Genomic DNA, 25889 nt, shown 5'->3' on the forward strand with positions numbered 1-25889 from the left:
GAGGCCTGATAGATCTGGTGAGGCCTAATAGATCCAGTAAGGCCTGATAGATACAGCGAGGTCTGATAGATCCGGCGAGGCCTGATTGATGCAACGAGGCCTGATATATCCGGCAAGCCCAGCTCCGAGCGCCATCTTTAAAGGAACCCATGATGAGCTCCTTGAGGGTAGCCAAAATAGAAAAACTGTCGGTGTCTAGTTGGGCTTCATAACATACTTTGTGGTACCCTAACACAGGAAGAACATCCCTGCTCCTTCCAAATCCACACAATACATGAACACTTCTGAATGTATTACCACCTTTTCTGCACAGCCTCCCTTTTAGGAGCTCAGGTAACTGAAGTTCTGGCTAGACACATTGGAGCTCTGACAAGTCCTAATGCGTTCAGGAATACAGGTCTACAATCGATGTGCAAGCCTCATTTGGATATTGAAATAAGGCCAGTGCTTATTCCATGCAGCTGCCAGGGAACACCTTAAAAACAATAGCTAGGATTGATTTTGCAGAAACTTGAACAGCAGTGTCAGATTAAGAATGAGCTTCAACACTAGGGAAACAGATGCAATATTATTGAATTTAGGCCTCAATATTCCAATGGTTCAGCGTGATAATAGATTTTGTTTATATCAGGTCCTGTGAAGCTCAGTTGAAGGAGGTCGAGCTATGGTGAGCACAGACATGGGCCTCACAAGTAACACTGCCTTTTTAACTAGTGCTGACAAAGTGAGCAGCCACACTCTGGAGCTCCCTGTGTCCCCTAAAATCTTGTACAAGAAAGAATTGTGTTCTCGGATAACAAAACATTGACCATTGAAGCAGGCAAATGACAACGGTGATGAAGTGGAAATAGTCGAGAGTTTTAAGTTTCTAGGTGTCCAGATCACCAACAACCTGTCCTGGTCCCTCCACGCTGACACTATAGTTAAGAAAGTCCATCAATGCCTCTATTTTCTCAGGAGGTTAAGGAAATTTGGCATGTCCACTACAATGCTCACCAACTTTTACAGAAGCACCATTGAAAGCATCCTTTCCGGTGTATCACAGCTTGGTATGGCTCCTGCTCTGACCAAGACGGCAATAAACTACAAAGGGTCGTAAACGAAGCCCAGTCCATCACTCAAACCAGCCTCCCATCCATTGATTCAGTCTACACTTCCCACTACCTCGGTAAAGCAGCCAGCATAATCAAGGACCCCACACAACTCAGGCATACACTTTTCCACCTTCTTCTATCGGGAAAAAGGTACAAAAGTCTGAGATCACATACCAATCGGCTCAAGAACAGCTTCTTCCCTGCTGCCATCAGACTTTCGAATGGACCTACCTTATATTAAGCTGATCTTTCTCTTCACCCTAGCTATGACTGTAACACTATATTCTGTATCCTCTCCTTTCCTTCTTCCTATGTACTCTATGAACGTATGCTTTGCCTGTATAGCGAGCAAGAAACAATATTTTTCACTGTATGCTAATACATGTGACAATAATAAATCAAATCAAACACTAGACAAGGCCCCCAAATTTCTACATTAATCACCTGCAACAATGTCCTTACCGCCCAGAGCAGTAATGCACAACAGGTGTCTGAGGGAATGAAAATGGTGTTTCCCCAGATGGATTGCCCGGATAACTCAGAATTAAATCAGAAAAAGCTCTGGTTGCCAGGGCATTTTTAAAGACTCTCTAAAGCAGATTCCTAACAAAATCAGAAAGAAGGAATACTTTACACTGTCATTTATTCATCACAAACATTTTAATTAAATACAAGGAACGTTGAAAACCATAGATTCCTCGTGGATTTGCAGTGGAAACCTCAGGTCGAGTCCCAGCGTGGGTGGCACGGTGGCGCAGCGGTTAGCACTGCTGCTTCACAGTGCCAGGGACCTGGGTTCAATTCCCAGCTTGGGTGACTGTGCGGAGTTTGCACATTCTCCCAGTGTCTGCGTGGGTTTCCTCCGGGTGCTCCGGTTTCCTCCCACATTCTGAAAGACGTGCTGGTTAGGTGCATTGACACCAACAGGTGCTGTACTGTGGCGACAAGGGGAATTTCACAGTAACTTCATTGCAGTGTTGATGTAAGCCTACTTGTGACTAATAAATAAAGATACTTTACTTCTAGGTTTTTCAGTAGAATGGGAGGGATATTCCCCCCTGTTCGCTGTTAACCCATGCACTTTGTAATGCTTAGTACAATCTCATACACGCGTTTTGTTTTACACCAGATTGTTCTAATCGATCCTGTTGAGTAATGAATAATTCACAACTCTGTTATCTATTGTCCTTCTCGAAATAAATGTAGCCAGATTTAAAAAAGACAAACTCAATCAACTTTGGCAGCACTGAACACATGCAGTGTACTTTACACACTCCCCCCTCCCCGCAAGGTCAGTGTAGACATCCTCTTACTCTCTCCAACCAGCCTCACTGATTCCACAGCCCCATTCCCTGGGAGTCAAGTATTCCCCCCCCTCCCCCCCCCCCTCACTCCCCCTTTCACAGCTCCCTGCAAAATAAAAATCTCCAAAATCGCTTCTTACCTCAAGCAAATCATCTGCTTGGACTGCAACTAGAGCAAGACAGGGAGAGAGTCTGGAGAAAAATAAATAAATGGAAAATAAACGTCGCTCTGCCTGCTTCTGTTTAGAAGAGAACTCAACCCTACTAAAACAAACGGCAACAAGTCTGCTCGCCACGCCACAAGTCACGCTTTGTGGAGGGAGCCAGCTCCGCAACTTTGCACCTGGGAAGCTCTCTCTCTCTCTCTCTGTCTCCTCCTTTCCCAGTGATACCTTCTGGGTGGGATTTTATCATTGTGGCCAGACTGCTATGTGCTTAAGCTGCGTTATATAACTTTCCACAGAATTTTGGCTCAGAAATCAGACAGACTTTTTTTTAAACCAAAAAAAAACTTGAAGAGGGAGATTTATTCACAAGTAAAATTAATGGCTACAATAACAACATTACAATTGCTGTACTTACACATTAAATGACTCCCTCTTTGGCCATGGTTCTTTTTAGACATCATCTAAATGCTTTTTTTTTTCTCTGTCTCTCCCAGTGACTTTTCAGATGCCAAGGTTTTCATAGGCGCGGTTTTCTCTGATCTCAATCCGAGCTTCCCAAATCTCTATATTCTAACATTACTTTTGAGGAGCTCCCAGGGTCCAAGCAAATGATCCTTGTGCACTGCAGAGGAAACCCACTGAGCCACCTAATGCCAGGGTGGTTTGAACACACACACACAAGCAAAACTTAAACTGGCTCTGCACAACTCAATAATTTAGACGTGGAAGGTAAACAATGTGTGGATAGAACAGTGCATTAGACAGTGGCCACTCTTAGAATATAATAGACTGGTGGAAACCCTTGTAAGGGAAGCTTTACTCCTCAGTTGTTGCGATGTGATACATCTCGAGGGGAGGCAATGACCGAGTGATATTATCACTTGATTATTAATCCAGCTAAGGTTCTGGGGACCCGGGTTCGAATCCCGCCATGGCAGATGGTGACATTTGAATTCAATACAAATCTACTGATGACCATGAAACCATTGTCGGAAAAACCTATCTGCTTCACTAATGTCCTTTAGGGAAGGGAAGGCCTTACCTGGTCTGGCCTACATGTGACTGCAGAGCCACAGCAATGTGGTTGACTCTCAACTGCCCTCCAAGGGCAACTAGGGATGGGCATTAAATGCTGGCCAGCCAGCGACTCCCATGTCCCACGAATAAATTTTAAAAAGACATCCGTTTCCACACCTAGGCAGTAATAGAGTATCCAGTCTCAGTATTTGGCAAACAAAGCTTTCTCTCTGAGCATATCTTTCGAGCACAAACATGCAAGAATAGGGGAAGAGAAAGCTGTCCTTTCTCCAGACCATAAGTTAAATTGGTGGCAAAAAGGAAAAGTGAGAAAGAGGGGATCAAAGTGCCCCCCCCCAAAAAAATCCTGCTTTGCAAACAGGCCCAGAAGATCCTGGAACAAAGCAATCAAATTGTTACTAAACAATTCCTGGGGGTAGTGGAAGAAAAGGGGAAAGCTATATTCCAAAAATTATAGGCTGTAATCTCTCCAATCCGGAAATTCATTGCTTAGAAATATTTGTCCGGACTTTTTCTGAGTTGATCCGAGCAACGCACAGCATCATTGCAGTATGAAGCAGAGATGTCATAAAGTCATCGAATCCTTACAGTGCAGAAGGAAGCCATTCAGCCCATCGAGTCTACGCCGACTCTCCAAAAGAGCATCTTACCCGGGCCCTATTCCTATAACCCCATATATTTACCTTGTTGATCCCCCTGACACTAAGGGGCAATTTAGCATGGCCAACCCACCTAACCCGCACATCTTTTGATTGTGGGAGGAAATCGGAGCACCCGGAGGAAACCCGCGCAGACACGGGGAGAACGTGCAAACTCCACACCGACAGTCACCCAAAGGTAGAATTGAATCCGGGTCCCTGGTGCTGTGAGGCAGCAGTGCTAACTACTGTGCCACCCATGGAAGATACAGTATTCTCATATGCAAAACAACATTTAGTACTGCTTTATAATGTTATATCAGTGTTTTTTGCTTCAGATAAATATTTATAGTTATATGGCAAGCTTTTCTGTACGCCCTAATGGCGTGTTCTGCGGCAGCAGAGGTGGCCCATCACTGGCTAGCGGTGGGATCTTCTGATCCCACCATTGTCAGCGGGGTTTCCCCCATTTGTCACAGAGCATCATTTTTAGTACAGAGTATCCCCCTAAGCCTTTCTCCTATGTAATTATTTTACTGGCGTCTGTGGAGGGCTCTGAGCATGTGCGGTCTCTGGCGAGATTTTTCAGTCTGTAAGAGGGTGACCTGTAAGCAAGACCTGTTTTACTAGTGCTCCTGTTTTCTTGTTATTACTGTTCTACTGAGTTGCTGCTATTGGTAAACTTTGTTACTTATTTATTTATAAAGAAGTTCCTTCTTTTACACAAGGCATTCGACTACCTTATTTGTGATCTCAAGTCACCAGACTGTTCTATGCACTGCCTGCGGCCGATTTGGAAGATCTTGCTGAGAGAACGGCTGGAAAATTCCAGCAGTGGTGTTTTCCGATTCACACACTCGTGGTTAGGCATTCTAATGGTTGTTAGGGCTACAGGACAAGCATGTGCCTGTAAAAAAGAAGGATAGGAAGGGTAGGATTAGAGAACCGTGGATAACCAGGGAAATTGAGGGACTGGTCAAAAGGAAAAGAGAGGCGTATGTTAGGTCCAAGCAGCTAAAAACGGAGGGAGCTCTGGAAGAGTATAATGAAAGTAGGAAAATACTCAAACGGGGAATTAGAAGAGCAAAAAGGGGTCACGAAATGTTCTTGGCAGACAGGATTAAGGAGAATCCCAAGGCATTTTATTCATACGTTAGGAACAAAAGGGTTGTAAGGGAAAAAATCGGACCTCTCAGGGACAAAAGTGGGGACTTATGCTTGGAGCCCAAAGAGGTAGGGGAGATCCTAAATGAATACTTTGCGTCGGTATTCACTAAGGAGAGGGATGTGTTGACTGGGAGTGTCTCGGAGGGGAGTGTTGAACCGTTGGAGAAAATCTCCATTACAAAGGAGGAAGTGTTAGGTTTGTTAGAGAATATAAAGACTGACAAATCCCCAGGGCCTGATGGAATCTATCCAAGGCTGCTCAGGGAGACGAGAGGTGAAATAGTTGGGCCTCTGACGCAAATCTTTGTCTCGTCACTGGACACAGGTGAGGTCCCAGAGGATTGGAGGATAGCCAATGTGGTCCCGTTATTTAAGAAGGGTAGGAAGGATAACCCGGGTAATTATAGGCCGGTGAGCTTGACGTCCGTGGTGGGGAAGTTGTTGGAGAAGATTCTTAAAGATAGGATGTATGCGCATTTAGAAAGGAATAAACTCATTAACGATAGTCAACATGGTTTTGTGAGAGGGAGGTCATGCCTCACGAACCTGGTGGTGTTTTTTGAAGAAGTGACCAAAATGGTTGACGAAGGAAGGGCCGTGGATGTTGTCTATATGGACTTTAGTAAAGCGTTTGACAAAGTCCCTCATGGTAGGCTAGTGAAAAAGGTTGGATCCCATGGGATAAAGGGGGAGGTGGCTAGATGGGTGGAGAACTGGCTTGGTCATAGAAGACAGAGGGTGGTAGTGGAAGGGTCTTTTTCCGGCTGGAGGCCTGTGACTAGTGGTGTACCGCAGGGCTCTGTATTGGGACCTCTGCTGTTTGTGATTTATATAAATGATCTGGAAGAAGGAGTAACTGGGGTGATCAGTAAGTTTGCGGACGACACAAAACTGGCAGGACTTGCAGATAGTGAGGAACATTGTCAGAGGCTACAGAAGGATATAGATAGGCTGGAAATTTGGGCAAGGAAATGGCAGATGGAGTTCAATCCTGATAAATGCGAAGTGATGCATTTTGGTGGGAATAATGTAGGGAGGAGCTACACGATAAATGGAAGAACCATAAAGGGTGTAGAGACGCAGAGGGACCTGGGTGTGCAAGTCCACAGATCTTTGAAGGTGACGTCACAGGTGGAGAAGGTGGTGAAGAAGGCATATGGCATGCTTGCCTTTATAGGACGGGGCATAGAGTATAAAAGTTGGGGTCTGATGTTGCAGATGTATAGAACGTTGGTTCGGCCGCATTTGGAATACTGCGTCCAGTTCTGGTCGCCACACTACCAGAAGGACGTGGAGGCTTTGGAGAGAGTACAGAGGAGGTTTACCAGGATGTTGCCTGGTATGGAGGGGCTTGGTTATGAGGAGAGATTGGGGAAACTGGGGTTGTTCTCCTTGGAAAGACGGAGGATGAGGGGAGACTTAATAGAGGTGTATAAAATTATGAAAGGCATAGATAGGGTGAACGGTGGGAAGCTTTTCCCCGGGTCGGTGGTGACGTTCACGAGGGGTCATAGGTTCAAGGTGAAGGGGGGGAGGTTTAACACAGATATCAGAAGGACATATTTCACACAGAGGGTCGTGGGGGCCTGGAATGTGTTGCCGGGCAAGGTGGTGGAGGCGGACACACTGGGAACGTTTAAGACTTATCTAGACAGCTATATGAACGGAGTGGGAATGGAGGGATACAAAAGAGTGATCTAGTTTGGACCAGGGAGCGGCGCGGGCTAATTGTTCCTGGTTTCTCGTTTCAAGGCTTCATTCTACGATCATCTTGCTGGTGCCAGTACAGAGTGATACTGCGGATAGTTGGGAACCTGTCTCGGGGGCAGGGGATTCATATGGTGTTCGTGGAAGTGGAAATGACTAGGGTTGGGAAGCATTTTCCGATCGGGGCCATTGTGATCTCCTGGACTCGTTTCGATCGCCTCAGGGGGTCGGAGAGGAATTTCCCAGATTTTTTTTTCCCCATATTGGCCCTGGGGTTTTTCACTCTGGGTTTTCGCCTCTCCCTGGAGATCACATGGTCTGGAATGGGGGGGTGGGGGTAAGTTAATAGGTTGTAATGAACAAAGCATCGTAGCTGTGAGGGACAGCTCGGTGGATAGGATATTGGTATGTAGATAGGCTGGAAAATTGGGTGGGGATCCTGGATTCAGGATTCAATCCTGGACTGGGGAGCGGCGCGGGCTTGGAGGGCCGAAGGGCCTGTTCCTGTGCTGTATTGTTCTTTGTTCTTTGTTCTTTGTAATGCCATTCTATAATCCAGAAATGACTTGGTTTCAAGAATTTACACGTGCGCAATTTTTGATTTGATTTGATTTGATTTATTATTGCCACCTGTATAGTATACAGTGAAGAGTATTGTTTCTTGTGTGCTACGCAGGCAAAGCATACTGTTCATAGAGAGGGAAAAGAGAGAGTGCAGAATGTAGTGTCACAGTCATAGCTAGAGTGTAGAGAAAGATCAACTTAATGCGAGGGAGGTCCATTCAAAAGTCTGATGGCAGCAGGGAAGAAACTGTTCTTGAGTCAGTTGGTACGTGTCCTCAGAATTTTGTATCTTTTTCCTGGTGGAAGAAGATGGAAACGAGAATGTCCGGGGTGCATGGGGTCCTTAATTATGCTGGCTGCTTTTCTGAGGCAGCGGAAAATGTAGACAGAGTCAATGGATGGGAGGCTGGTTTGCGTGATGGATTGGGCTACATTCACGACCTTTTATAGCTCCTTGCGGTCTTGGGCAGAGCAGTTGCACCCTCTGCTGCTATCAGCTAGCTTTCGGGCCCATTCCCTCCACTGGCGGATTTCCCGGTTTGCCTGATTTTTTTGATTAAGTCAGGTAAGATTTAGTTTTTAAGTTGTCCCCGAATAACGGCACAAATTTCTCCCATTTTCTCGCTCGTTTGGCACTTCGAATTTCTTTGGTAAGATCACCCCTTCTGTCTGAGGGTCACTTCTTTCTACAGCTGCTTGACTGGAGATGTTGGCCTTTTCCTCCTGTTGGTGGAGATGACCTTAGTCCAGCCCCAGAACCCTCCAGGTAAGAGTGAAAAGCCTGGTTTCGGGGTGGCGGGTGGGGGGAAGCAGCCTTTCCAGGTCTCCGCTCCATTCCTGTCATTGCTGCAGCCTCAAACATCCGTGTGCCAGTGAGCCATTGTAACCCAGACCCTAGACCCTTTATTTAAAACCCCTTCCTTTGATGGATCCAGCACATTATCCTGTCTACTCTCCCTGATAGGAAATGGCTTAGTTAAAGAACCATGGCATAACTGGCTGTAGAGTCTGACAGGTTCCTGACCCACTAACAGTCTCTCCATTTGGCCAGACGCTATCAGTTTAAAATTCTGCCCAATACTTAATAAGAACATAAGAACATAAGAACTAGGAGCAGGAGTAGGCTTTTTGGCCCCTCGAGCCTGCTCCACCCTTCAATATGATCATGGCTGATCGGTAAGGGAATTAGGGGTTATAGGGATCAGGCGGGTAAGTGGAACTGATCCACTTCGGATCAGCCCTGATCTTATTGAATGGCAGGGCAAGCTCGAGGGGATAGATGGCCTACTCCTGCTCCTATTTCTTATGTCCTTATGTTCTTATGTTCTTTTCATGGACTCAGCTCCACTTACCCACCCGCTCACCATAACCCTTAATTCCTTTACTGTTCAAAAATCTACCTATCTTTGCCTTAAAAACATTCAATGAGGTAGCCTTAACTGCTTCACTGGGCAGGGATTTCCACAGATTTGCAACCCTTTGGGTGAAGAAGTTCCTCCTCAACTCAGTCCTAAATCTGCTCGCCCTTATTTTGAGGCTATGCCCCCTAGTTCTAGTTTCATCCGCCAGTGGAAACAACCTCCTATCTTATCCTATGCTTCTATCTTATCTATTCCCTTCATAATTTTATACGTTTCTATAAGATCCCCCCTCATTCTTCTAAATTCCAATAAGTATAATCCCAGTCTACTCAGTCTCTCCTCATAAGCCAACTCTCTCAACTCCGGAATCAACCTAGTGAATCTCCTCTGTACCCCCTCCAGTGACAGTATATCCTTTCTCAAGTAAGGAGACCGGTACATTCTGTGTAGCTGGTTTGGTCCACTGGTATTTTTCCGACTGAGTATTATTATAGCTCATATTTCTGCTTGGCAACTGTAACAGGATTCATGGGAGTGAACTACATATCATAGACGAATCTGAGTCTCTTTCTAGTTCTGTTGGCCTAGATATATTGGTGTCTAAATATCTAAGGCTGATGATGGATGCCAGTGACCCAGATAGATAGTTTGGTAAATGTGAAGAGGAATAGGTCACTCAACCCCCTGGGAAATTAGATCCTGGAAGATCTGTATCTTAACTATATTTGTTGGTTTTGCTTCCATTTCACTTAATACCTAATCTTGAAATTTTGAATTGATGTGGTCTCAGTTTCTGACAGTGAGTTTGCCAGATTTCCAAAACTGTCGGGCAGCATGGGGTGGGGTGGTGGACCTTGGACCCTGAGGTCCTCTCACAGGTCCGAAAGATGTGCTTGTTAGGTGCTTTGGCTGTGCTAAATTCTCCCTCAGTGTACCCGAACAAGTGCTGGAGTGTGGTGGCTAGGAGATTTTCACAGTAACTTAATTGCAGTGTTAATGTAAGCCTACTTGTGACACTAATAAATAAATAAACTTTAGCTTTGTCATCCATGAACTTGCAAATAATACATCTGGTCTCCACATCCAGATCTTTTTTTTATTCATTCCTGGGACATGGGCGTCGCTGGCTGACCAGCATTTATTGCCCATCCCTAGTTGCCCGAGGGCAGTTGAGAGTCAGCCATATTGCTGTGGCTCTGTAGGCCAGAGCCAGGTAAGGATGGCAGGTTTCCTTCCCTAAAGGACATTAGTGAACCAGATGGATTTTCCCGACAATCGACAATGGTTTCATGGTCATCAATAGACTCTCAATTCCAGATATTTTTTATTGAATTCAAATTCCACCAGCTGCCGTGGTGGGATTTGAACTCGGGTCCCCAGAACTGGCTGAGTGCCGGTTGCATTAGCTGAGTTTCTGGATTAATAGTCGAGTGATAATATCACTGGGCCATCACCTCCCCTGATATCATTGATATATAACAGCTGGGGTCCAGGTACTGATCCTTGCAGTATCCTTGCAGTGACCACAGCCTGACAAAGCTAAAGTTCAAAGTTTATTTATATATTAGTGTCACAAGTAGGCTTACATTAACACTGCAATGAAGTTACTGTGAAAATCCCCTCGTCGCCACACTCTGGCGTTTGTTTGGGTACACTGAGGGAGGATTTAGCATGCATTTGCCCATTTATTCCTACTCTGTTTCCTGCTTGTTAAACAATCAAAGAACAAAGAATAAAGAACAAAGAAAATTACAGCACAGGAACAGGCCCTTCAGCCCTCCAACCCTGCACCGAACATGCTGCCTGACTGAACTAAAACCCCCGACCCTTCCAGGGACCATATCCCTCTACTCCCATCCTATTCATGTATTTCTCAAGACGCCCCTTAAAGGTCACTACCGTATCCGCTTCCACTACCTCCCCCGGCAACGAGTTCCAGGCACCCACTACTCTCTGTGTACAAAATCTGCCTCGTACATCTCCTTTAAACCTTGCTCCTCGCACCTTAAACTTGTGCCCCCTAGTAATTGATTCTTCCACCCTGGGAAAAAGCTTCTGACTATCCACTCTGTCCATGCCTCTCATAATCTTATAGACTTCTATCAGGTCTCCCCTCAACCTCTGTCGTTCCAGTGAGAACAAACCAAGTTTCTCCAACCTCTCCTCATAGCTAATGCCCTCCATACCAGACAACATCCTGGTAAATCTTTTCTGTACCCTCCCCAAAGCCTCCACATCCTTCTGGTGGTTTGGCGACCAGACTTGAACACTATATTCCAAGTGCGGCCTAACTAAGGTTCTATAAAGCTGCAACATGACTTGCCAATTTTTAAACTCAATACCCCAGCCGATGAAGGCAAGCATGCCGTATGCCTTCTTGACTACCTTCTCCACCTGCATTGCCACTTTCAGTGACCGGTGTACCTGTACACCCAGATCCCTTTGCCTATCAATAGTCTAAATTCTCTGCTCCGGGGAAGTACTGGACGACGAAGGGTACTCTGTCCGCCGTGTCCCGTATTTGTCTTCTGAGGAGTTTAGTGCGGTTTTCGCTGTGGCGCGTCGGAACTGTCAATTGATGAATCGAACGCCATATCCTGTTCATACGAGGGCATCTTTCAGCGTCTGTAGGTGTCTGTTACGTTCCTCCTCATCTGAGAAGATCCTGTGGATACGGAGGGCTTGTCAAATAGGGATGGCTTTTTTAACGTGTTTAGTGTGAAAGCTGGAGAAGTGGAGCATCGTGTGGTTATCCATGAGCTTGCAGTACAGTGAAGTGCTGAGATGACTGTCCTTGATGGAGCTGCGTAGGTCCAAGGATGCAACTGATTCATGAGAATGGTCCATGGTGAGTCTGATGGTGGGATTGAACTTGTTGATGTCATCATGTAGTTGTTTCAGTGATTGTTCGCCATGAGTTCAAAGGAAGAAAATACCATTGATGTGTCTAGTGTATAGCTTCGGTTGAAGGCCCTGTGCAGTGAAGAGGCCTTGTTCAAACCTGTGCATGAAGATGTTGGCATATTGAGGTTCCAATGGCTGTTCCACTTGACTGGATGAAGAACTGGTTGTTGAAGGTGAAGAAATTGTGGTCCAGGATGAAGCGGATGAGTTGTAGAATTACGTCTAGAGATTGGCAGTTCTCAGCGTTGAGTACTGAGGCAGTTGCAGCAATGCTGTCATCATGGGGGATGCTGGTGTAGAGTGTCGAGACGTCCACTGTAATGAGGAGTGTTCCTGGTTCAACTGCTCCATGGGTGTTGAGTTTCTGTAAGAAGTCTGTAGTGTCGCGACAGAAGCTGGGGGTTCTTTGTACGATGGGTTTCAGGATGCCCTCGACATAGCCAGAGAGGTTCTCTCACAGGGTTCCATTGCCTGATACAATGGGGCGGCCGGGTGCGTTGGCCTTGTGTATATTCTGGAGGCAGTAGAGATCTCCAATGCGGGGAGTACATGGGATGAGAGCAAGGACGGTGCTCTGAAGGTCCGGATCAAAGGCCTTGATCAGTCTGTTGAGTTGACGGGTCTTTGGTCGGATCTGCGGGTAACCGTCTGTAGTGTTCCTCGTTGTTCAGTTGTCGGTACACTTCTTTGCAGTAATTGTTCTGTTCAGTATGATGGTAGCCCCTCCTTTATCTGCTGGTTTGATGACAATGTTGCGGTTGGTCTTGAGAGCGTGGATGGTGCTGCGTTGTGCTTGGGTGACGTTCGGGGCTTTCTTGTGAGTGTGGCTGATGAATCTGGCATTGATGCACCTCCTGACGGCTTGGGCATGCATGTCGAGTCGAGGGCAGTGGCCTTCCGGAGGAGTTCAATTCGACTCTTTCCTCTTCGGATGCACTGCGGATCTCTCTGTTGGCTGTTCCGGTTCATTGGCTGACTCATTGTGTTCGCTGTTGACCTCTTAGAAACATAGAAACATAGAAAACTACAGCACAAAACAGGCCCTTCCGGCCCCACAAGTTGTGCCGAACATATCCCTATCTTTTAGGCCTATCTATAACCCTCCATCCTATTAAGTCCCATGTACTCATCCAGGAGTCTCTTAAAAGACCCTAATGAGTTTGCCTCCACCACCACTGATGTCAGCCGATTCCACTCGCCCACCACCCTCTGTGTGAAAAACTTCCCCCTAACATTTCCCCTGTACCTACCCCCCAGCACCTTAAACCTGTGTCCTCTTGTAGCAGCCATTTCCACCTTGGGAAAAAACCTCTGAGAGTCCACCCGATCTATGCCTCTCAGCATCTTATATACCTCTATTAGGTCTCCTCTCATCCTACGTCTCTCCAAGGAGAAAAGACCGAGCTCCCTCAGCCTATCCTCATAAGGCATGCCACTCAATCCAGGCAACATCCTTGTAAATCGCCTCTGCACCCTTTCAATCTTTTCCACATCCTTCCTGTAATGAGGCGACCAGAACTGAGCACAATACTCCAAGTGGGGTCTGACGAGGGTCTTATATAGCTGCATCATTATCCCCGGACTCCTAAACTCAATCCCTCGATTGATAAAGGCCAGCACACCATATGCCTTCTTAACCACCTCCTCCACCTGCGGGGCCGATTTTAAAGTCCTATGGACCCGGACCCCAAGGTCCTTCTGATCCTCGACCGTACTAAGAGTCTTTCCCTTTATATTGTACTCCTTCATCCCATTTGGCCTACCAAAATGGACCACGACGCATTTATCTGGGTTGAAGTCCATCTGCCACTTGTCCGCTCAGTCTTGCATCCTATCTATGTCCCTCTGTAACTTATGACATCCCTCCAGACTATCCACAACCCCACCAACCTTTGTGTCGTCGGAAAACTTACCAACCCATCCCTCCACTTCCTCATCCAGGTCATTTATGAAAATGACAAACAGCAAGGGTCCCAGAACAGATCCCTGGGGGCACACCACTGGTGACCGACCTCCATTTAGAAAAAGACCCATCTATACACACTCTCTGCCTCCTTTGGGCAAGCCAGTTCTGGATCCACAGGGCAGCAGCCCCTTGGATCCCCATGCCCTCTCACTTTTTCTAGAAGCCTTGCATGGGGGACCTTATCGAACGCCTTGCTAAAATCCATATAAGTATTCCTGCAGCCTCATTCGCCAGATGAACTCCGCTGTGTCCACTGCGAGACTGATGGGGTCCATTTTGGTAGTGGGGCAGAAATTGAGCCCACGGTTGAGAACTTCGATTTTGTCTGGTTGAAGGGTTTAGTCCGACAAGTTGACAATGGACTTCCCTGCAGTGGTACTGTTTTCTACTGTGGTACCGGGGGAGGCTTGGTTGCTGCTGGTGGTGATGCCGAGTTTCTCAAGTTTCCTGTTCTTGGTGTGCATGTAGGTGGCGTAGTTCCGTTATCTTGTCTGCTTGGCAATATTTCGCAGCTGGTCTGCGTCCTGAGCGCAAGTTGAGAATATGGTCTCTATCTTGGTTTCCAGGTGTGGCGTTTGCTGTGGAGTTGGTGTATGAGGTGGCTGAGGAGTGTGAGAGAGGTGCGATGGCAAAGTCTCTCAGCGTAGTCTGTGTTATAGGTTGACGTGGGTGGGTTCGTGATCTGTAGTCCTTTTGGGATCTTGTCTGCTTTTTGTATCTTTGCAGAAACTTGATGTCTGTGTCGATCTTCTTGGAGATCCTCTCCACTTGGAGCCGGAAGTTTGCAGTGTCGATGGTATCTCCACATCACAACTTTGTCAGTTGTATTAGTAACTCTTTGAAACTCTCTCAAAAATGATTTCCCATTCATAAATCCACGTTGACTATGCCCAATCATATCATTATTATCAAACTGCCCATTTTTTTTAGAATAGATTCCAGCATTTCCCACCCTACTGATGAGAGGCTAACAGGTCTGTAATTCCCAGTTTTTTCTTTCCCTCCCTTCATAAAATTGTGGGGTAACACTTGCTACCTTGCAATCTGAAAATACAAAATCTATAGAATTTTGGAAGATGACCGTAATTCATCCACTATCTCCATAACTACCTCTTCCATCACTCTGGGACATGGAATATCAGGACTTAACCTTCAGACCCATTCATTTCTCTGCCCTCCAGGCAAAATATCTGGAGGTGCCAATCCCCCCACTGGCAATTCGCCCTGTGTGGATTTAACACTCCAAGGGACGTTAGTTGGATTTGGGTGTAATTTCCAGCTGCACGTGGACAGGAAATCCTGTCTCAGGGAGCTGTCAGCCAATCAAATGGCTGGCAGCTCTCTGGCCCCAATAGCGCCCCACTGAGATCAGTGGCCACTGCTGGGACTACAACAGTCCTCAATGCCCCCCAGTTGGAACTGGAGTAAGTGGTGGTGGGTTTCTTCCAGCAACAGGGGAAAGATGGGGTAGGCAGGCTGCAGAGAGGTGAACTGGATGGTGGGGGGCATGGTGGGCGGGGGGCGGGGGGGGGGGTGTGGTGCATGAGGATCTCGGGGGAATGCTCTGATGGGCTCACGGACCTGGTGAGGTAATGACGTAGCCACCACCCACAATCGCCCCCCCTTTACCCCTGCCCTTGCTCAGCACCAGCCGATGTAGTGAAAGCTAACAGCCTGGACAGTGGGCGTGGGCCTGCCCTGGGCTGCTTAACTCCCAGTGGCGGTGAGGTGAGGCCCTTAAGTTGGCAATAACAGGCCACTTAAGGGTCTCCATTGGCCCATGGGCAAATGGGCCACCCAGGTTGAATTGCAGTGGGGTGGGGATAGGTGGCAGACGTGGCACCCATAGTAAACCTGCTGCCAGGGCTCTGTAAAGTCCAGCCCACTGAGTATTTTGAGCATTTTCTGTTTCAGATAAGCTGGAAACAGAGAAAGCTGAAGGAGGAGATAATTGAGGGATATGAAATGTTGAGGGGCCCGGATAGGGTAGATAGGAAGGACCTATTTCCATGATCGACAACCAAATGGCAAAGAGTTAAAGTAATTGGTCAAAGAATTAAAAGGGAGGGGCGGGTTTTGAAATTGTTTCACCCAGGGTGTGGTGGAGTCTGGAACTCACTGTCTGAAGGGGCAATAGAGGCAGAAACCCTCATTGCATTTAAAAAGTACTTGGAAATGGGCTTGTAATGCTATAACTTATAAAGCTAGCTAAGTGGCATGAAACTGGGTAGCTTTTTGTCAACTGCATGGACACAATGGGCTGATTAGCCTCCTTTGTGTTTTAAAATTTCAATATTTTCCATGTTCCCAACATCAAGCCTGAAAGGCCTAACTGTAATATTAAAGCTTTGCTCCAATTCTCTGGACTCTATCACCCAACAGAAATAGTTTCTATCTTCCCTGTCAGATATTCCTATTGTGATGTGGAGATGCCGGCGTTGGACTGCGGTAAACACAGTAAGGAGTCTAACAACACCAGGTTAAAGTCCAACAGGTTTATTTGGTAGCAAACGCTACTGGCTTTCGGAGCGCTGCCCCTTCGTCAGGTGAGTGGGAGATCTGCCACTCTACCTGACCAAGGGGCAGCGCTCCGAAAGCTAGTGGCGTTTGCTACCAAATAAACCTGTTGGACTTTAACCTGGTGTTGTTAGACTCCTTACAGATATTCCTATTGGCAGAGAAAACTGAGGAACCCATGTTTCTACTAATAGAATCACAGAACTGGTATGGTGCAGAAGGAGGCCATTTGGCCCATCGTGTCTGCACCAACTCTCCAAACGAGCAACATGGCGTGATGCCATTTGCCTGCCTTTTCCCCGTGTCCCTGAATATTGTTTCTATTCAAATGATCATCTAAAACCCTCTTCAGTGCCTCAATTGAATCTGCCTCCACCACAGTTCCAGGCAGTGCATTCTACACCCAAATCACTCGTTTTGTGAAAAAGTTTTTTCTCACATCACATTTGCTTCTTTGGCAAATCACTTTAAATCTGTGCCTTTTCATTCTTGATCCTTTTACAAGCAGGAACAGTTTCTCCCTATTTACTCTCTCCACCGCCCTCATGATTTTGAATATCTTTATCAATCTCCTCTTAGCCTTCTTCTCTCCAAGAAAAACATAGAAACATAGAAACTAGAAGTAGGAGTATGCTATTCGGCCCTTCGAGCGGGCTCTGCCATTCATTATGATCATGGCTGATTGTCAAATTAAATATCCTGAACTCCCCTTCTCCTTGTATCCCTTGATCCCTTAAGCCCTCGAGCTATATCTAATTTCTTCTTGAAATCACACGTTTTGGCCTCAACTACTTTATGTGGTAGTGAATTCCACACATTCACCACCCTCTGGGTGAAGAAATTTCTCCTCACTATAGTTCTGAAAGGTTTACCCCCTTATCCTCAAACTATGACCTCTAGTTCTGGACTTCCCCACCATTGGGAACATTCTTTCTGAATCTGCCCTGTCTAACCTGTTAGTATTTTATAAGTTTCTATGAGATCCCCCCTCACTCTTCTAAACTCCAGTGAATATCATCCTAACCAACTTAGTCTCTTCTCATATGACAGACCTGCCATCCCTGGAATCAGCCTGGTAAACCTTTGCTGTGCTCCTTCTATAGCAAGGACATCCTTCCTCAGATAAGGACACCAAAACTGCACACAAAACTTCAGGTGTGGCCTCACCAACACCCTATATATTAAGGACATATTTTACACAGAGGGTGGTGGGGGCCTGGAATGCGCTGCCAGGCAAGGTGGTGGAGGCGGACACACTGGGAACATTTAAGACTTATCTAGATAGCCATATGAACGGAGTGGGAATGGAGGGATACAAAAGAATGGTCTAGTTTGGACCAGGGAGCGGCACGGGTTTGGAGGGCCGAAGGGCCTGTTCCTGTGCTGTATTGTTCTTTGTTCTATATAATTGCAGTAAAACATCTTTATTCCTGTACTCAGGTTCTCTTGCTCGGAAGGCCAACATACTATTTGCCGTCTTTACTGCCTGCTGTACCTGCTTACTTTCAGCGACTGATGCACGAGGACTCCAAGGTCTCGTTGAATATCCTCCTCTCTCAATTTGCACCCATTCAAGTAATAATCTGTCTTCCTATTATTGCTACCAAAGTGGATAACCTCACATTTAGCCACATTATACTGCATCTGCCATGCAGATGCCCACACACTCAACTTATCCAAGTCACACTGAAGCATTTCTGCATTCTCCTCACAGCTCACCCTCCCACCAAACTTTGTATCATCTGAAAATTTAGAGATAATACATTTAGCCCCCTCTTCCAAATCATTAATATATAATGTGAACAGTTTAGGTCCTAGCACAGATCACTACGGTACCTCACTAGTCACTGCCTGCCAATCAGAAAAATATCCTTCATGCCAACTCTTTGCTTCCTATCTGCTAACCAGCTTTCTATCCATCTCAAGACATTACCTGCAACCCCATGTGCTTTAACTTTATACAGTAATCTGCTATATGAGATCTTGTTGAAAGCCTTCAGAAAGTCAAAATGAACCACATCCACTGGTTCTCCTTGGTCAACTCTACTGGTTACATCCTCAGAGAATTCCAATATATTTGTCAAGCAAGATTTCCCCCTTTGTAAATGCATGCTGACTTTGTCTGATTATACCACTGTCTTCCAAATGCTAAGCTATGAAATCCTTGATAACAGACTCAAGCAACTTCCCCAGTACGAATGTTAGGCTCACTGGTCTATGGTTCCCTGTTTTCTCTCTATCTCCCTTTTTGAATAGTGGGCTTACATTAGCTACCCTCCAATCTGTAGGAACCAGTGCAGAGTCCAAAGAATTTTGGAAAATGATCACCAATGGATCCACTGTTTCCGGGGCCACTTCCTTAAGTCCTCTGAGATGAAGATTATCAGGACCTGGAGATTTATCCACCTTCAATCCCATCAATTTTCCCATAACCATTTCTCTACTAATGCTGATTTTTCTTCAGCTCCTCACTAAAACTTGCTTCTCTCAGAACTTCTGGTACATTATTAATGTCTTCCTTTGTGAAGACAGAAGCAAAGTATCAATTTAGTTCCTCAGCCATTTCTTTGTTGCCTGTTATGAATTCTCCCGTTTCTGACTTTAAGGGGTTTATATTAGTTTTGGTCAGTCTTTTTCTCTTTACATACTTATAGAAACTTTTACAGCCAGTTTTATGTTCCCCACTAGCTTACTTTCATACTCTATTTTCCCTTTCCTAATCAATCGATCAGTCCCAACCTCTCCAATCTATCCTCATAACTGAAGTTTTTCATCCCTGGAGCCATTCTTGTAAACCTCTTCTGCACTCTCTTCGATGCCTTCCTACAATGGCACCCAGAATTGTACGCAATATTCTGGCTAAGTTCTAGCTAGTGATCGTATAATTTCACCATAACCTCCTTGTGTTTGTACTCTATGCCCCTATTAATTAAGCCCAGAATACTATATGCTTTATAAACTGTTCTCTACCTATCCTGCCACCTTCAGTGATCTATGCCCATATACAACCCAGGTCCCTCTGCTCCTGAACCCCTTTAAGGCTTTTACCCCTTATTTTGTGTTGTCTCTCCATGCACTTCCTACCAAAATACATCACTTCACACTTCTGTACATTGAATTTCATCTGCCACCTATCTACCCACTCCACCAACCTATGTCCTTTCAAAGTTCTGAACTGTTCTCACAGTTTACAGACTTCCAAGTTTTGAATCATCCATAAAGTTTGAAATTGTCCCCTGAACACCAAGATCGAGATCATTAATATATTTTAAGAAAAGCAAGGGTCCCACTACTAATGTTAAACTGACCAGTAGGACACGACTGAGAAACGTACAGCTCATCCCCTATGCTGCCTGGGTGGGGGTGGTTGGATGATCCCTCTTGCCATTGGAATAACAGAGATTAAACACAAAGCAAACACCAATATAACCAGAAGATATTTTCCATTAATACGAATCTTTGTCTCCATTGTGTGGATGTCAGATTCTGGCGTGTAGAATTATAGCAGCTTCAGCGCAGTACTTGGCAATACAGCCCCGTGCATCTGTGTCAGTGCTCTGTTCAACCAGACGCTCCCCTTCAATTAATTTCCTTTCCTCCATTTCTTCCATGACTTTATAATTTTCATTTTCAAAATACTTCCCCAAATTCTGTTGAAGTTGTATTCTAGTCTCTCCCTCAACAGCCACTTTAAATAAAACATTCCTTTTGTGGAAAAATATTCTTCCAGCTTTCCTCTTCCTTCTTTTATGATCTTCAATTCATGCCCCTTCTTACTAATTCATCAATAATGAATTACCTCCTCAGAATCTTTCATAATTTTAAGCTGCCCTCCTTTGTTCCGGTGGAATTAACCGAAATAGCTCAGCCCTATCTTTGCAACAGAACTTTATTGTTCCTGGAATCACCTCCCTCCCTTTTCCATGGCTCAAAAATGTTCTTTTTTATTACTGGATGAGAGAAGTGGATGCGATAAAACTATCGAGATTACCAGCACAGAACAAGGTCATTCAGCCCATTGTGTCTGTCCTAGCTCTTTGTTAGGGTAATTGAAAATTATTCCCAGCTTTACTTCCTGCACAGTGGCACAGAGGTCAGCACTGCTGCCCCACAGTGCCAGGGTCCCGGATTCGATTCCCGGTTTGGGTCGCTGTCTGTGCAGAGTCTGCTCGTTCTCCCCTGTGTCCATGTGGATTTCCTCCGGGTGCTCCGGTTTCCTCCCACAGTCCGAAAGACGTGCTGGTGAAGTGCATCGACCATGCTAAATTCTCCCTTAGTGTACCCGAACAGGCGCCAGAGTGTGGCGACTGGGGGATTTTCACAGTGACTTCATTGCAGTGTTAATGTAACTACTTGTGACACTAATAAATAAACTTTAAATGTTAAACTTTTAAAATTCAAACCATATTCTTGTATCTTCCTCTGCTTCAAGTATCTATTTTTCCTTAAAAGAAACAATGGTCTCTATCACAGCGATTCTCTGTGGCCAAGTGTTTTGTCTTCTACCAACCATCCAACCATCTGCACAAAGAAATCTCTCCAAACCTCTCTCCTTTCTTCATTATAAAGTTATCACCACCATCATTACAAATCAGGGGAATCAGGGGAAATCCCCAATCAGGGGAAATAATCTTTCACTATTTACACCATCAAAAGAACCATCTCTTAGTGGCCTCTCCTCCAGTGTCTCAGTGTCTCAAGTCTTTCCTCATGACTATAGTTTCCCATCTCTGGCTTAATTCTGATGAATCTATATTGGATCCTCTATAATGTGCAGGCTCCTTCAGAAGGAGCAGTGCTCCGAAGGCTTATGGTATTTGCTACCAAATAAACCTGTTGGACTTTAACCTGGTGTTGTGAGACTTCTTACTGTGTTTACCCCAGTCCAACGCTGGCATCTCCACATCATGTATTATTGATGAACAGCCTGCATTACGCTGGCTTCTTTAATCGATAGCTGCAGCAAAAAGCAAGATGCTTTTAAGTCAAATTTAGAAAGTACCTTTCCTGTGGAGCCAGGTGGAGCAAGAGGGCTGTCCATTACAGGCCTCGGGCCTCCCTATTGCGTCATGCGCTACCTGTGAGCCAGCAAATGTGTTTTTTCTAAGCTCTTTAGGATCATATTACTTGCATGGTATCTACAGAAATGAGTAACACTATTATATACGAATGCAGTACAGATGTTAGTACTAAACATGCACAATCACATTACAGATGAGTGTCAGACTATCAATGGGTTATGTAATGGAGTAAAATTGTCCTTTCACCTCTTTGCCAGCTCTCAAAATGAGATGCATTCAGGCAATGTTAATACTGTTGGAGATCGGCCTAAAGCAATGACAAGTCAGTGCAAATTAGTGCTAGAAAGATAGCCCTGCTCGGAGAAATCTGAGAGATCGGAGGTGATGATTGGCTATGTTTAGCTGTTCTGAACAATATTACAAACTCCACATTTAAATTTCAGTTCATCAATGTTCACACTTTCTGGCTCTTCTCTTGTTAGATTGACAACATTGGCGTCAAGGCAGTCTAACAAAGTTTAAAGTTTATTTATTAGTCACAAGTAAGGCTTACATTAACACTGCAATGAAGTTACTGTGAAATTCCCCTAGTCACCACAGTCCGGCACCTGTTCAAGTCCATGCACCTGACCAGCTCGTCTTTCAGACTGTGGGAGGAAACTGGAGCACCCGGAGGAAACCCACGCAGACACGGGGAGAACCCACACAGACAGTGACCCAAGCCGGGAATCGAACCTGGGTCCCTGGCGCTGTGAGGCAGCAGTGCTAACCACTGTGCCACCTTGGCGCTCCTAATATTAGTTGTTACAATCCCAGTTGATGTTACAACTGGACAGAAAGATCCCAGAATGGAACCCAGGCTCAAATGATCGTGGCCTGAATTCTCCCGTCTCGTACCACCCGCTACTCTGCCAGCGAGAACGGAGAATTTGGCATTCAGTCAAATTTCAGTTCACAGCTGCACGACTGGAGAATCCCAGGCGAGGGCAAGGTTGGAGAATTTCAGCCAGTAACTTTTACTTTTCTTAGGAAACGTGGAGGAACAGAGTCACAGGAAAATTAGCTTTTAGCAACAAAAAAAAATTATTAAAATGGAAAGTTTGACTGGAATACAATACTCCTTCACTTCCACTTATCTTCACCAATGTACACAGGTTTCAAGGATAATACACACTCTGAAAGACAATGGCAGACTGCACTCAATCGATGTGAATTTCTCTTCAAATTTCCCCCAGATGGTTGCTACACAAGTGCTTCCAAACCCCACTCTCAAAAAGACACGCATTCAAATCGTCTTTGAAACAAGGCCTTCCCCCGGCTGTTTTCATCAAAGATCCACCTCCGGGTTTTCTGAATATCGTTTCAAACAAGGCTTCCTCGCTGCTGTTTTAACAAGGATCTGCCTCCATGTTTTCCAACTCTCCTTTCAGGATTTCTTTGTCCTGAATGCTTTTACACAAACTCTGAGATCCAGCCACCGGTGACTCCATAATTACTTCAACTGTCGTTTCACAGGCTATAGTAAGATATCATGTACATTGGAATCACTTCAGATATCTTCTCATTAGCCAACTCCTTCTCAGCTCTGTCTGTGGTTTCAGTTTCCTCTCTTCCTTTAACCTCAGGCTTCCTGGAAACTTCTCTTCAACCCTCCTGCTGTTTTATAGATTTCTGGCAGTTGCTTCCATGCCCCTTACATTCCCCATTTATCCCTGATAACCTTTGATTTCCTTGCCTGACAAGAATCTATCTATCTCCACCTTGAAAATATTCAATGATCCCACTTTCACCGCCTTCTGAAGCAAAGCGTTCCAAAATCATACAGATCTCTGAGAGAAAAAACAATTCCTGATCTCTGTCCTGTAAGGACAACCCCTAATTTTAAAACAGTGCCCCCTAGCTCTGGGCTCACCCACAAGAGTTTTTTAAAAAGTTTTTGAAGTTTTTATTTATTAGTGTCACAAGTAGGCTTACATTAACACTGCAATGAAGTTACTGTGAAAATCCCCTAGTCGCCACACTCCAGTGTCTGTTCGGGTACACAGAGGGAGAATTTAGCATGGCCAATGCACCTAACCAGCATGTCTTTTGGACTGTGGGAGGAAACCAGAGCACCTCGGAGGAAACCCACGCAGACACGGGGAGAATGTGCAAACTCCGCACAGACAGTGACCGAAGCCGGGAATCAAACCCAGGTCCCTGGCGACGAGAGGCAGCAGTGCTAACCACTGTGCTGCTCTAAGTGTCCACCTTACCAATCCCATTCAGGATCTTATATACTTCAATCAAGTCATCCTCACTTTCTAAACTCCAGTAGAAACATGCCCAGTCTGTCTAACCTTTCCTCATAAGACAATCCGCTCATTCCAGGTATCGATCTAGTAAATCTCCTCTGAACCGCCTCCAACATATTTACATCCATCCTTAAAAAAGGAGACCAAACTACACACAACATTCGAGAGGTGATCTCACCAATGCCCTGTACAACTGAGGCTTAACATACTTATCTTTATGTTCAGTTCCTCTTGTAAAAAAGGATAGCATTCCATTAGCCTTCTTGATTACTTGCTTCACTTGCATACTAACTTTTTGTGACTTGTGCGCAAGGACACCCAGATCTCTCTGCACCTCAGCATTCTGCAGCCATTCTGCAGCTGATCTCAGTAAACACTGAGAATGAAGGAGGGAGCGCTGAGGGTTGAAGATAGCACACCAATCAAAGGGCCCTCCCATCAGAGGAAGATCTGGGACAAATGTATCCGGAGTGTTTTGATGAAGTGGGTGGATGCTTTGAAGATAGTGGGCGAGATTCTCCGGCCACCGAGCCACGGGTTTCCTGCCGGTGGGAAGTGGGGTGTTGTTTGCCAGCAGCGGGATTCTCTGGTCCTGCCACTGCCAGTAGGAATTCCCATTGAGATCACCCCATGCTAGTGGGAAACCCGCGGGTGGAGAATTCCGGCCTTGAGTATCACATCACTATTGGTCTGGTAAAGAAACTAGTGATTCATCCCCCATGCAAGGTATCAATAGAACTAAAAGGAAAGTTTAAAAGACACCTCCAAGATTTGGCAGCAAAGAAAGTGATCGATCACCAGAGCCACAGAGCCAACAAACAGGGTAAATTCCATCATTACGGGTGAGAAGCCAAATGGAGAGCTATTAGGTCCCAAAGCTCTTAATCAAGCAATAAGGAAAAACACAACCCTATTCCAAAACTGGAAGAGACTGTCGGCACAGGACTAACCGTTCGTACCAAGCAAGATACCTAGAAATGGCTAATGGGAAGTAAAGTTTTATAAGGAATCTTCGCTGTTGACGATATTCAGAAAACCCTTTGCTCGGTACAAATTCCTGCACCTACCCTTCGGCATTAAAGTGAGGCAGAGCGTGTTCCAACAGGAAGTAGATGAGACACACAGAAGGATGGAGGTGCTGTCAGTGTAGCCAAAAAGATCCTGACCACCATCTACCTGGAGTTTTGGCTCACGGCTTGGGTGACTGTCTGTGCGGAGTCTGCACGTTCTCCCCGTGTCTGCGTGGGTTTCCTCCGGGTGCTCCAGTTTCCTCCCACAGTCCAAAGATGTGCGGGTTAGGTTGACTGGCCATGCTAAATTGTCCCTTAGCGTCAGGGGGACTAGCTAGGGTAAATGCACGGGGTTATGGGGATAGGGCCTGGGTGGGATTGTGGTCGGTGCAGACCCGATGGGCCGAATGGCCTCCTTCTGCACTGCAGGGATTCTATGACTCACATGAGAGGAGTTTCAACAAACTCAGAAGAAGTAATATGGAGACTATATTACCACAGAAAGAGACCAATCATTCTGCAAATAGATGTTTCAGGAGCATCCCTGGTACAAGAGAGAAAACTGATAGCATTCACACCCAAAGTTATAGCATCAGCTGAGACCAGATACGCTAACATAGAAAAAGAGATTGTTAGAAGGATGTACATCCAGAATATTGCATTCACTGCTACACTGCTGAGTAACACTGGCAGCCACATGGAACACACTAAGAAAGACAAGCGATTAAGCTCCAACACTGTGGGGGCGATTCTCCCAACCCACCACGCTAATTTTTTATCGCAGCGGGCTGTGAGAATTGCGTGTTGGCCAATTCGCGTGAGTCGCGCATGCGTACCCGACGCGTGGGCATCTCCCAGCGCCGGATGTCCAGCGCAATCGGGACCACGCTGGAATCCAGCGAGAACAGCAGGTAAGTCATTTTAATTTATTTTTAATCTTATTTAAATATGATTAGCAAGCCCAGGACTGAATTCCCCAGGTCCGCGAGCATCTCCCACTCCGCCAATACAATTTCACTCTGGAGACTAGATCCCGGCTTTCGGGGAACTAGTGGCCCGACCTCGCTGGAGTGAAAGGGGGGCAATAATTTCCCTCCAGGGGGTTGGGCTAAGGGCAGGGTGGCGCCTCCTAGGCAT

General features: G+C 45.7%; 1 protein-coding gene across 4 annotated transcripts in view; it reads right to left on the minus strand.

The window, feature by feature from the left end:
* The window catches only part of jcada (junctional cadherin 5 associated a), a 322299-nt gene that overhangs the window by 44534 nt on the left and 251876 nt on the right, over positions 1-25889 (minus strand). The window contains exon 1 of one of the 4 annotated variants that reach the window (XM_078233572.1): positions 2539-2632. The exons of the other annotated variants lie outside the window; for them this stretch is intronic. Within the exon in view, the coding sequence (XP_078089698.1) occupies positions 2539-2552 (14 nt within the window). The 5' untranslated portion in view covers positions 2553-2632. Of the gene's footprint in view, positions 1-2538; positions 2633-25889 lie in introns of those variants that run through there. 4 annotated transcript variants of the gene reach the window in all.

The sequence above is a fragment of the Mustelus asterias genome, chromosome 2, assembly GCF_964213995.1.
Source record: "Mustelus asterias chromosome 2, sMusAst1.hap1.1, whole genome shotgun sequence".
In the NCBI taxonomy this organism is placed as follows: domain Eukaryota; kingdom Metazoa; phylum Chordata; class Chondrichthyes; order Carcharhiniformes; family Triakidae; genus Mustelus; species Mustelus asterias.